This window comes from Schistocerca nitens, chromosome 3 (assembly GCF_023898315.1).
Source record: "Schistocerca nitens isolate TAMUIC-IGC-003100 chromosome 3, iqSchNite1.1, whole genome shotgun sequence".
Taxonomy (NCBI): Eukaryota; Metazoa; Arthropoda; class Insecta; order Orthoptera; family Acrididae; genus Schistocerca; species Schistocerca nitens.
The window spans coordinates 620,840,025-620,852,491 of NC_064616.1; the positions used below are offsets into that span (position 1 = coordinate 620,840,025).

The window sequence follows — 12,467 nt, forward strand, 5'->3', positions numbered from 1 at the left end:
TATAAAATCCATGTTCCCCCAAGAAACATAGGGCTTTGGTAACTACTAACCCATCTTCCACAAGTATCTGAGGTATTGAGGTAGACAGATTAATTGTTCATCTCATATCAGTGGGCAGGGCACACATTGCAAAAATACATGCAATCGTGAGATGACTACCACTGCTGCATTGAGAGGAGTCCTCTTTATGCAAAAGGACCTCGTGGATAAGTCTGATGTGGCCAATACACAGGTGACACAGTACGATGGCATCTTTCTGAGAGACCTGCTGACTGAGAAGTATGCCACACCTTGGTGGTTCGCTTGATTGCTCTCAGCTTGATTAGGGTCATGATAGCCTGTCATTCCATATAACAGGTTTTCAAAATTTAGTTCGCTTGATTGCTCTCAGCTTGATTAGGGTCATGATAGCCTGTCATTCCATATAACAGGTTTTCAAAATTTAATGTCACAATTGCAATCTTAAGTCTGTGCCCAGTACGTTGAGTTCAAGTTTATTTCCTGAGGTTGCTTCCTTAGCTAATTTGTCAGTGAGTTCATTATTCTGGAATATCCACATGACTCAGTGTGCAGATGAATATTATAGTGATTCTAGAGCTATGAAAATCCACTAGTAGGTCCTGTATCTTAAGAGGCCATAAAATTTCTCAGGTAGCACTAAGATGTGCCTTGTACACAGTGCACGGAAGAATAACGAGCTTTATTCTGGCAGGTGTTTCCGGATCAGGGAATTAGGATGGTAATTACTGCATGCAGCCACTGCACTGAAGTGTGCTGTGAAACATTCAGCGATGACTACAGGAGCAGTACAGATGTCGCAAATGAGGGAGATGCCAGAACCACTGTGGATGGTGGGTGGGTGCATGTGCAGCAGAATTTGATCCATACTCGAGACGATGGGGTGTGAGCAACCCATAGATGATACATACTGTTCCCAACAATCTTGCTCTCTCTTCTTTACTAAAAACCATGCTTGTGCTTAAAGTATCTTGAGTGCTATTAAATGTTCCATTGAGGTATGGCATTTGTGCTGCTGAAGTGACCTGTGACATTCTCTGATGGAGGGAGATATTTCATCAGACCACTGTGGCATCGGTATCTGTTGGGATGAGCCTGAAGAATAGGATATCATTGCTTCCACAGCATGTATAATCGTGTTAATAGCATCTTATAGCATTCCTTTAATATCCTTCTCTTGACTGGTTTCAAAGGTCAGACTGAAGGTGAAAGTTTGCTATTTGGCTTTCCAAAGTGAGCTATGTGGTTCAGTTTTCATCAATCGATGGGTCAAGAAAGAGAGAGATAGGAAAATGACCATTGTCACAGAGGTCACCATGGATGGGCCATTGGATAAACTGTGAGTTGGTAGGATTGCAGACTGTAATATCTTTGGCTAAGTCTGTTTCATGAGCCATACTGATATGTATGGCAGCTTCACTGTTGAGGAGGCAGGCTACAGTTCTGAAATTAACTGCTCTTTTACTTGGCCCGTGTTAGATGGGGTTTGGCTGCCCTGCAGACAATTACGGGCATTGAAGTCCCCCAGCAGGAGGAACGGTGGAGGCAGCCGGTCTACTAAATCCACAAGCATGTGATATGATGTAGATGTTTCTGGGGGTAGATAGACATTGCATACTGTTATTCCAGCTGACGGACAGCCGTGGCAACTGAAAGTGTCACATCAAATGAGTGTGCATACTCCCCTGAAGATGCCTTATCAGCATTAATGTTATTTGCATAGTTTTGTGATTTTTAATAGTAGGGTGTCAGATTTCTAAGAACTGACTCCTGAATGGCATGCCAACTGCAGAGTAAGTACCTATTAACTGACAGAGTTTGGACAGGTGACAATGGTAGCTACTACAGTTCCACTGAAGAAACATATTTCCCAGCTGCCTGGACTATTTTTCCTTTACATACCAGATTGAAATGTTCACATTACGAAGAATGGAATTGAATTAAATGTCCTACCACTCTCTCTTTCCATTAGTCTCAAATGGGCTGACAGAATGATTTGTTCACATTTTCAAAGTTCAAGCTTTGGGTCTGCTAAATAAGCTTCAGTATTTAAACACCTTCCAAGCTTCTTACAGATCCACACCTGTTAATAGTCTAATATCAGTGAAGCAGCATCATGAAGCAGACAAAGCATGGCAGAACAGTAGAGGTGCCAGGTGGTGGTGTAGCCACCAAACTACGGTAACCTACTGTCCACACATCCCCCACGCAACAGTTTCTTCCCCCCTCTGTCCTATCACCTCCTCCCAATTCAAGTCCCCACACTGTCACTGTGTGCATCTACTGATCTTTTCTCCTCCTCTTTTTTTCTGTTCCCTAATGCCCCACCCCCACCCCTCTCCCCAGCTTCCTGCTACTGTGCCTGGCAGCCTTTTCCTGCTGACACCTAGTCCCTGCACACTCCACCAGACAGTGCTCTTCCCTCCCCCCCTCCCCCAAATTATACCCTGCTACACCTCCCCTTTCCACCATTCCACACTCCACTCTGGACTGCTGCTGCTGTTCAACGAGGGAGTTGCATTCTGGCTGTAGGGGCTGGAGATAGCAGCCTGCTTGTGTAAATGTATGTGTGCTTTCTTTTCTGAAGAAGGCTTTGGCTGAAAGTGTTTAATGTGTAACTGTCTTTTCATTGTCCTTGTCTGCAACTCAATATGTCATCTTTACGGTGAGTCGCAATCTATCCTTTTCATAATATTGTTCTTATAAAACTGCAATCTTCTCATTATGATGGTAAATGTAAATGTTCCACATATGGTGATGGCATCAAACATGAATATATATTTACTGACATATATAAACCATTGAGAAGTGCTGTATCATGAAATCCCAAGATTCTATTGCAACATATTTTTCTTTCATGCTCATAAAGTGTAATTACATAAAAGACTTTAAAATATTACATAACTCAAATCTGTTTAATGAAGGATATGATTGAACTTTATTTGCAGCTTTGTTCTATACTTGTCTATGTTAAATGAAAATATTTGTGCAACCTAAATGTCAGGAAATTTTCCTATTCTTTTTAACATTTCTCTGATCAAGGTAGCATTACAGTACTTGCAGCAAAACCATAAATGAACAGTGTTTATGTGTTTGCCTCCATCAACAATAAACAGACCCTGTACACACTCACCCAATGTGGAGTTTTGACTAGCCATAACCAACAGCATTTAGATCAAGTCTTCTCAATTATATTATTTCATTAAGACTGTTCTACTAAGAAAGCAATAACATTGAGCATATCTAATTTCACAAAAAATGTTGATGTGTAGTTATAAATATTTTCTTCGTAATAAATGTCATAAGCAAAACTGATTTGTAATTCATATGGTCCTACAGAAAATTATCACTAAGTGATTGCTGACTGTACACAGACACAAATTTAATTACATGTAATATCCCACACAGGCAGGTAATGAACTTGTTCTAGCTTATTGTTATGTAATATTTAAAGACTGAAGATATTCTAACAAACATATCTCAGTGCAGCATTCATCAGAAGTAAAACTTCTACCTGGCAAATCTCAAGGTAGTATGATAGGACCACTATTGTTCATGATATAAATAAATGACCTGGCAGACAACATCTGTTGCTCTGTGGGGCTGTTCGCATATGACACACATGTTTACATAATGTTACGAAATTCATACCAAATACATACTTGCAGGTAACCCTGAATGTAAGTAAATGTAATGTGCATTATGAAACTGAAGGATCCAAAATCTTTTGATTACATGATCTACAGTCACTGGAATCAGTCAACATTGTCAAGCATTCAACAGTCTCTCTCCACAGAAATTTAACAACCACGTACAAACCAGTCATGGGGAAGGCAGACACCAGGCTCAGATTTACTGGTGGACTTCTACAGAAGCATAATTAACACATGAAGAAACTTGCTTACAAAATCCTCATTCAACCAGTTCTAGAGTATTGTCTGACTGTCTAGCATCCTTATGAATTTGGATTGAAGGAAGTATATACAAGAATCACAGGAAAAATGTACATTTCATCATGGGTATATTTGGTCAGTGTGAAAGTGTTACAGATTTGCTCAACAAGCTGCAGTAGGAGATGCTACAAATAAGGAGTTAATATCATGATGACCCTTGTTCACAAAATTCCGAGACACTGTGCTGCAAAATGAGTCAACAAACACATATCTAATGTAATAACCACAATGAAGAGTGTTGACAATCTTACTTTCTGTCAACCATCCACAAATGGAATAGTCTTTCTGTCAACCATCCAAAAATGGAATAGGGTAAACTGTTTCTAGTACTGTGTCTACCCAGTGCCAAACACTTCGGTGACCCGTAGAGTGCAGATGAAGATGCACAGGTGACTGACATGTTTACCAAGTATGGCTGTTGTTTTAAGATGAAAAAGTTTAGGCAGTTCTCATAGTGTGATATTAGACTTCATTTTCAAAGTATCATGAAAGTAGGCCTCATCAAACATCACTGCAAATAATGTAGTGGTTGACTAAGTGCCGTTCCTTGTCAGGAAAACACTTAATGATGAAAGTTTTTGCATAGAATTTATGTAAAGTTTTTCAGCCAATATTCACAAATAACTCACAGAGTATTAACAAAGATGCACTTCTATATCAATTGATTAAGGAGCTGCAGTTATTTGTAGGAAACGTGAACAGTGAAGCAGCAGAGAAAATGCTAAGTGCATCTACAGGATAACGTCTACTTTATGTACACTTTCACAGTCTACTTGCAATTTTAGAAAGTTACATATAAAGTCATTTAGCACCACTAGTGTGGAAACAAGCTACAAGCAAGTCTTGTCTGCAGTCACCAAACTTAAGATTTCTGCTTGGACGATTAACAACTTTGCACAGACATTTACTTCTTTAGGTTCATATTATTCATGTTTCAAAACTGTTTGACAGCACTGTCTTATCAACAGATTTACAATGCTACTGCTAGTATTAATAATCAAATTAATTTTCTCCACTTTCTAGTATAATTTTTTTACTATCATGTTAACAAAAGTATTTATAAAATGCTGAACACTTTAAAATCTGTGCAAAGCAACTGAGTGTTATACCTTGAAGAAATTCAATGAATCGCTCCAAGTCTGAAATCTGTGTTTTCAGTTGCATTACCAAATTTTCCTTCATCTTCAGTGGGTTAATAAGCTATAAAAGAAAATAAAACACGTGTTAGTTGCATGCTTAGATCTCAAACAAATCTGGCATGACTTACAATACACAGTTAAAGATTAATACAGACACAATTTTAGACAAAAGAGGAGTGATTTTTTTCTGAATTGCTGAGATAATACATTCAGAGCAAGCCTAGTGAACACGGAGAGAAAGAAAGAAAGAGAGAAAGGGAGAGAGAGAGAAAGGGGGAGAGAGAGAGAGAGAGAGAGAGAGAGAGAGAGAGAGAGAGATGTTGATGATGTTTGGCTTGTAGTGCACTCAACTACACGGTCATACTTGCATACAATTTTTTCACAGTCCAATTTATCCACTGTCACGAATGATGATGATTATGATGATGATGATGATGAAGACAACACAAACACGCAGTCTCCCTGGGTAGAGAAAACCGCCAACCCAGCCGGGAACTGAACCCGAGATCCCGTGAGCCAGAGGCAGCAACGCTAGTCACAGACCATGAGCTGCGGACAAGAGAGAGAGAGAGAGAGAGAGAGAGAGAGAGAGAGAGAGAGGAGGGGGGGTGTTCAAAATCTTAAGCTTTGGAATTTAAATTGTTACTAAGGCTGCAACAAATTAAAAGTTATAAACTTGGATACCAATTGTGCTGCAATTTCACATTTTTCATTCCTCTTCCAATTCCTCTTGTTTCAGCAATTTGGGGGGGTGTAAGTTTCTCTTCTAACTTAAATAATATTAATCTGGAATTAGTTACTTAATACATTATCTATACACAAAATAAGAGATGACCGATATGTGGGGCATAGAAACATGTAACAGGAAACATTATTCACACAAGTGTTCAATCTCTTGATCTTTTTATAGAAGAAGAACGAGAGCTTAAAAGCTAGTGTGAATATTGTTTCTTGTTATGTGATTGTATGCTCCACACATCAGTCCACTATAGGTGAGTAGTTGTCTTTCCCTGGTTTTATGTATTGCTCCATCCAGGAATTTCCATTAGGTATTTATATACATTGTATGTGTTAAGTTAATCCATTACATGATAACCCTTTCCGAAGGACTTAATGATTAAGTGCCACAATATGAGTTAATAAGCATTAATGTAAGAGAGAAAGACATGGCAGTTTTCATGCTAATATGACAGACATTGAGTATGGCCTATATTCACACAAACCTCATATGTATTTTGCACCAGATACCATTAATCACCCATTTCTTAAGAGATATAATGAATATTGCTTTGAGACAAATTAAAAAAAAATTAAAGTATTTCCAGACTTCAAAATATAAATATTACAGAATTGTTTGTTGAATATTCCATGTCTAGTTTATACAAATGAAAGTAGACAAAATTTCTGGAAGCTATTACAGGGTCCACAGTTGTTGACGCAAAAATTCATCCACAAATTTATGCCCATGTTGAGTTAAAGTAACAGAAATACAAGTCACGTACTTCTTGAATAGATAAAATTTATGTTTGCAGAGAAGTTTAAGATTCAGTTTACAGTAAATGTCACTGAATATCTCCCAGAGATATATATGATAACAAGAAAATGTTATAAAAATCAGAGGGGGGTAGGAAATAGAAAAAAGTTAAAAAGGGGAAAGAATCATCTTAATGGATAGCAATGCTCTATATTAGGCATATGTTCATGTGTATACAGTCCACTCACAAACTAGTTATTTTCTACCAAGCACTAACAATAAGTTATCATTAACAAATTAATAAAGCTGGATTTAAACACCATTCCACACACACTGACACCCAACACCAATAAAAACATACATGCAACAGAACTTCATTTGTCTTCAGCTGAAATTTCAGCTGCGATAAACACAATTTTCAACTAAGCATTCAGTCCCTTGACAGAAAAACATCAAATCATTGTTGAAACTAATTAAGAGTTTCTCCCACTATTTTGAAACTACATACATTCATCTCTGTACCAAGATTATCAATGCATACTAGTATAGTAGCCCTCAAAGTGGAGAGAGCCTATTCAGTTCCTGATGGCAGAAGAAATTTCCATCGTCGCTATGCGCCTATACAGTTCCTAACCACCAATGTACATGCATGCATTCGACTGTTGCCTGATAAACCTTGGCATAACTTTTTCTGAACTATGTATACACAACAAGGCCTTTAGGAGTCTTGTTGAAAATCTGTAAGAATTAGTGGACTGAGGCACAAGGACTGAAACCTTGGCAGCAGCATCATGCCCTGCATTTCTATCTACAAATGGAAGAAATGGTTGTCATGTTGCTGAAAAGGTGTAGATTATTAATAGATTTTATGAAGTACAGGAAAGCCTGCAGTCCAGACTTCATTATTTAAGTCCACTTTTACAATATTTTAATAGAGCATACATAAATGTTGTGTTTGAAGGAATTGCCGCGAGACAAAAGTAGTGGCCCCCAAGAGTATGCAATGAGGTATGGAATGGAGTTTGTTCTATACGTCCCTGTAGCTACCTTTATTTCCTTGAGGTCTACAGATTTAAACATCTTCATGTTTGCAGGTCTTGCTGAATCATACATAACAGATCCAAAGTCAAGACAAGATGTGATATATGCTTAGCAGAATTGCAAGGGACCTGCCATAACTGTTCCCATAATTTCTTTGTTTTGTTTTCTTTCAGGGCACAAAAACAACTAGGATCATATGCACCCATGTCAGAACAGTGGAACACGAAGACAAAGAGAGGAGTTAAAAACAACTTCATGTTAATCTCAATCGACAGAGGAGAAGACAGCTAAAAACAGGGATGTGGAGAAAGGTCTATAAAATACACAATAGAGAAATAGAGGTCCTGAATTAAAAATTTATTGGCCTTTGTCACATTGCTATGACGGATAAAAAGTAAAATGTGGTCGATAGCCCACGCATCGTTCACTAAAATGGCCAATAACTCAGACGGCAAACACACACGAGAACGTAAGTGGTTAAAAAAAGGGCATTCGGTCAGGAAATGGCAGACCGTCAAAGGTTGAGCGCAATGAGCACAAAGTGGTGGGGGAGCACCATTTAATAAATGGCAATGGCTAACAAGAAACAGTGCCTGATATGCAACCCATCTAAAGTAATCTCCTCACAGTGAGAGGGCCAAGAGGAGGTCATCCAACCCGCTGGGAGAGGCTAAATAACCCAGAACCTGTTCGCATGACAGGGCAACCAGAGGTGATGCCAAAGTAACACCACCTACTGACTGGTGGCAACACAGAGATGATCAGAGGGAATGTAAGAATTAGTAGACTGAGGCACGAGGACTGCAACCTTGGCAGCAGCATCAACAGCCTCGTTGCCCGTCAGACCAACATGACTAGGAACCCACGTAGACATCACAGTGGCTCCATCAAGAGTGAACAAGTGACAGTTTTCCTGAACCCGTTGCGTTAAGGGATGGGCAGTGTATAGCACACAGAGGCTTTGAAGGGCAATCAGAGAGTCAGAGCAGATGACGCAATTGAAAAGCCTATGTTGCCGAATGTACTGTGTGGCCTGATACAGGGTGAAGAACTCTGCTGTAAATACTGAGCGATGTTCCAGAAACTGATACCAAAAATCATCGGTACCAATGACGAAGGCACAACTGACACCATGGACAGTCTGAGAGCCATCAGTGTACACAAAGGTAGCATCGTGAAGTTCCATGCTGAGGTCATGAAACTGAAGGTGATAGAGCGAGGCTGTAGTAGTGTCCTTAGGAAGTGAATGAAGTCAAGATGAACACAGGGTGAAATATGTAGCCAAGGTAGTGAAGGGTTCACACCCACCAGAAAAGTTGCAGGTAGCCTGAATTTAAGCTGCCGGAGAAAGAGCCAAAAGCGAACTCTAGGAAGTAACAGAGAAGAGAGATGTGTCATCAAAGAAGAGGCACAGGGGGGATGGTCACACATGGCAGACAATCGGCTAGGATATCTGCTGAGGAGAAAGTCACGATGGTAGGATAGCAGTAGTTCGGCAGCTTCTGCATACAGACTCTCAACCGGGCTAGTGTAAAAAGCACCAGTGGCCAAACAGATGCCATGAGGGTGGAAAGTATTGAGATGGCATAAGAGGGACATATGTGCCAATGCATAAACACAACACCCACAGTCTAGTTTTGAACGGACAAGGGCCCAGTACAAATAAAGGAGGGTGGTTCGATCTGCTCCCTAGGAAGTACCACTGATGACATGTAGGATACTGAGGAACCGCATACAGTGGGCTGCCAGGTAAGACATGTGGGAGGACCAAGAAAGTTTTCTATCGAGCATGAGCCCTAGGAATTTCATAGTTTCAATGAACAGAAGAGCAACAGGCCCAAGATGTAAAGACAGTGGAAGAAACCAATTGCGCCGCCAAAAATTCATACAAATGGTTTTGTCTGTGGAAGAATGAAAGCTACTGTTGATGCTCCATGAGTGAAGGTGATCAAGACATTGCTAAAGACACCACTCAATGAGACAAGTTCATGGAGAACTATAATACATGGCAAAATCATCAACGAAAAGGGAGCCTGAGATGCCTGGTGGGAGACAGCCCATTATAGGGTTAATGGTGATAGCAAAGAGGATAACACTCAGAAGGGAATCCTGAGGTAGACCGTTTTCTTGGATAAAGGTGTCCGACAAGGCAGAACTCACACATACCCTGAAAATTCAGTCTTTTAAAAATTCTTGAAGGAAATGAGGCATGCGGTGTGTAGAGTGTACAGAGGATACCAGTACTCCAGCAGCTGTTGCAGGCAGAGAATACCAGTACTCCAGCAGGTGTTGTAGGCTTTCTCCAAATTGAAAAACATGGCCACAGTCTGGTATTTACACAGAAAACAATTCATGACATGGGATGGGAAGGAAGGTGTTCATCCTTACTGGGCTTAGGTATGGGTATGACAGTGTGTTCACACCAGTGTCTGGGAAACGTGTCCTCTGCCCAGATGCGGTTGTACGTATGAAGCAGAAAGTGCTTGCCCACAAGAGACAGGGGCTGAAACATCTGAATGTGAACATCGTCTGGCCCTGGGGCAGAGGATTGGGATGAAGTGAGAGCATGTTCTAGCTTCCTCATAGTAAAGGTAGCATTGTAGCACTCACAATTCTAAGAAGAGATGGCTAATGCCCAAGTTCCTCTGCTCGTTTCCAACAGAGGAAGACAGGGTGACGGTGGGAGGAGCTCAAAAAGTCCAAAAAATTGCGGCCCAAGGTGTTGGACATAGCAATAAGGTCCATTATGACATTGTCTGCTACTGTCAGGCTGGAAATTGGGGAATGGATCTTGGCCCCAGAGAGCTGTTGGAAGTTGGCCCACACGATGGGAGAGGGAGTGGAGCTGTTAAAAGAACTACTGAATGAAATCCAGCTAGCTTTTCTGCTATCCCAAAGAATGCGATGACATTGAGCATGCAACTGTTTATAATGAATGCAGTTTGCCATCATAGGATGACATTTAAAAACACGTAGAGCCTGTCTCCGTGTCATGGCATACCTCAGTCCACCAAGGGACTGGAACACGGCGTGGAAAAGAGGAAGTGTGAGGAATGGAAAATTCTGTAGTGCTAAGGATAATTTGTAAGATATTCTACCTGGTCATCACAACTGGGGAAATTTTGTCGTCAAAGGTTGCCATGTAGGAGTAAAGTCTCCAGTAAGCCATAGTAAGCTGCCATTTGGGTGTGCATGTAGGTGGGGTAGGAGTCCGCAAATGGATAGCACATGGGAAATGGTCAGAGAGAACGGACCACTCGAGGCAATGGGCAAGCTGGGTAGCATAGAAGAATATATGTAAATGGGAATAGGTGTGCATGGAGTCTGAAAGGGATGTGTGTGCTCCTGTGTTAAGGCAGACGAGATTAAGTTGATTGAGAAGGTCAGCTAAAAGGGCACCTCTCGGTCAGGTTCTGGGAGAACCCCAAAGGGGATGGTGTGCATCAAGGTCACTGAGCAGCAGAAAGGGGTTAGGTAGCTGCCCAATAAACTGGAGGAAGTCTGCCCTGCTGACATCAAATGACAGAGGGATGTACATGGTAGAAAGGTAAAAGGTCAAGTCAGGAAGGAAAAGGCGAACTGCAACAGCTTGAAGGTAGGTATTCAGGGAGATGGGTTGACTATGAACATGATCCCATATGAGCAGCATGTCTCCCTCATGAGATGGAATGCTACCCTCAGGGGGAAGGTCAAAAAAGAGCGGGAAGAAATGCGAGAACTCAAAGCGGTCGTGAGGATGCAATTTTGTTTTCTGGAGACAGAGAACAAGTGGACACTGCAATTTTAAGAACAGCCATAAATCCTCTTTGTTTAATCAAAGGCCATGAATGTTCCATTAAAGGAGAGTCATAACAAGGAAAAGGGAGGAGGGAAAAAATGAAGGGGTGTCACCTCGGCAGCTGCTGAGTGCCAGCTTTCACAGACTCTCTGCTACACGGCACAGAGGCTGGAGGATCCTGCTCCATGTGTTCTACAGAATTGTCGGCATTCCCCCTCTGTCAATCTGTGGAGTCCAGGGCAGAAAAATGGTTGGCAGTGCGCACCAGCGACATGGGAGTCGGCTGGTTGAGGGTATTACACGGTAACATCGTCAAAGAGGATCTCCGAGTCGGCGAAGGAGAAGCTCGTTTGCCTTTCTTTGACTTCTTGGAGCCTTTCCAGTTGGCAGAGGAAAACTCAGATGTTTGTTGGCTGGAGGGACATAGGAAGTCTTCGTGGGAATATTCCTTCTGTCCTTTCTGACCTGCTGGTTGTGCAGCAGGTGACTTCGCCCCAGGAGGTGAATGTTTGGTGGCTTGTTGCACAGCTGGATGAGGAGACGGCAATGCTACCATGACACTGTGTGGTTTCACAAGTGCAGTGCTGAATATGAGGTCACATGTCTACGTGGCCATGTCCTTCATGGAGTGAGATGCAGCAAGAACAGTACAATAAGTGCCAGATGGTAGAACGGAGGGTTTGCAACTAGCCACTGACTTTCGAGCAACTGGGTAAGGCACTTTTTCCTTTATCCATATCTCCTTGACAGCCCGCTCATCAAGATACTTGGGACAATCTTGAGAGGAGGTGGCATGGTCGCCATTGCAGTTGCTACAGTGAGGAGGAGGCGGACAATTGCCCTCGTGCACATCCCTACCACAGGTTACACATTTAGCCGGGTGTCGACAAGATATTCGAGTCTGATTGAAACGATGATACTGGTAGCAGAGCATTGAGTTCAGAATGTATGGTCAGACTGTAATAACTTCATAGCCGGCTTGGATCTTGGATAGAAGTACCACTCTATCAAAGGTGAGAAAAATAGAGCGTGTGGGCACCTTTCTCATCATCTGATGGATGGCA

The 12,467-nt window shown here is 41.5% G+C and overlaps 1 protein-coding gene across 2 annotated transcripts in view; it reads right to left on the bottom strand.

Moving 5' to 3' along the window:
- Nucleotides 1–12,467, bottom strand: part of LOC126248560 (RUN domain-containing protein 1-like) — a 177,681-nt gene that overhangs the window by 89,062 nt on the left and 76,152 nt on the right. For both annotated transcript variants that reach the window (XM_049949650.1, XM_049949649.1), the window contains exon 6: nt 5,081–5,171. In XM_049949650.1, coding sequence (XP_049805607.1) covers nt 5,081–5,171 — 91 coding nt within the window. The remainder of the gene's footprint in view (nt 1–5,080; nt 5,172–12,467) is intronic.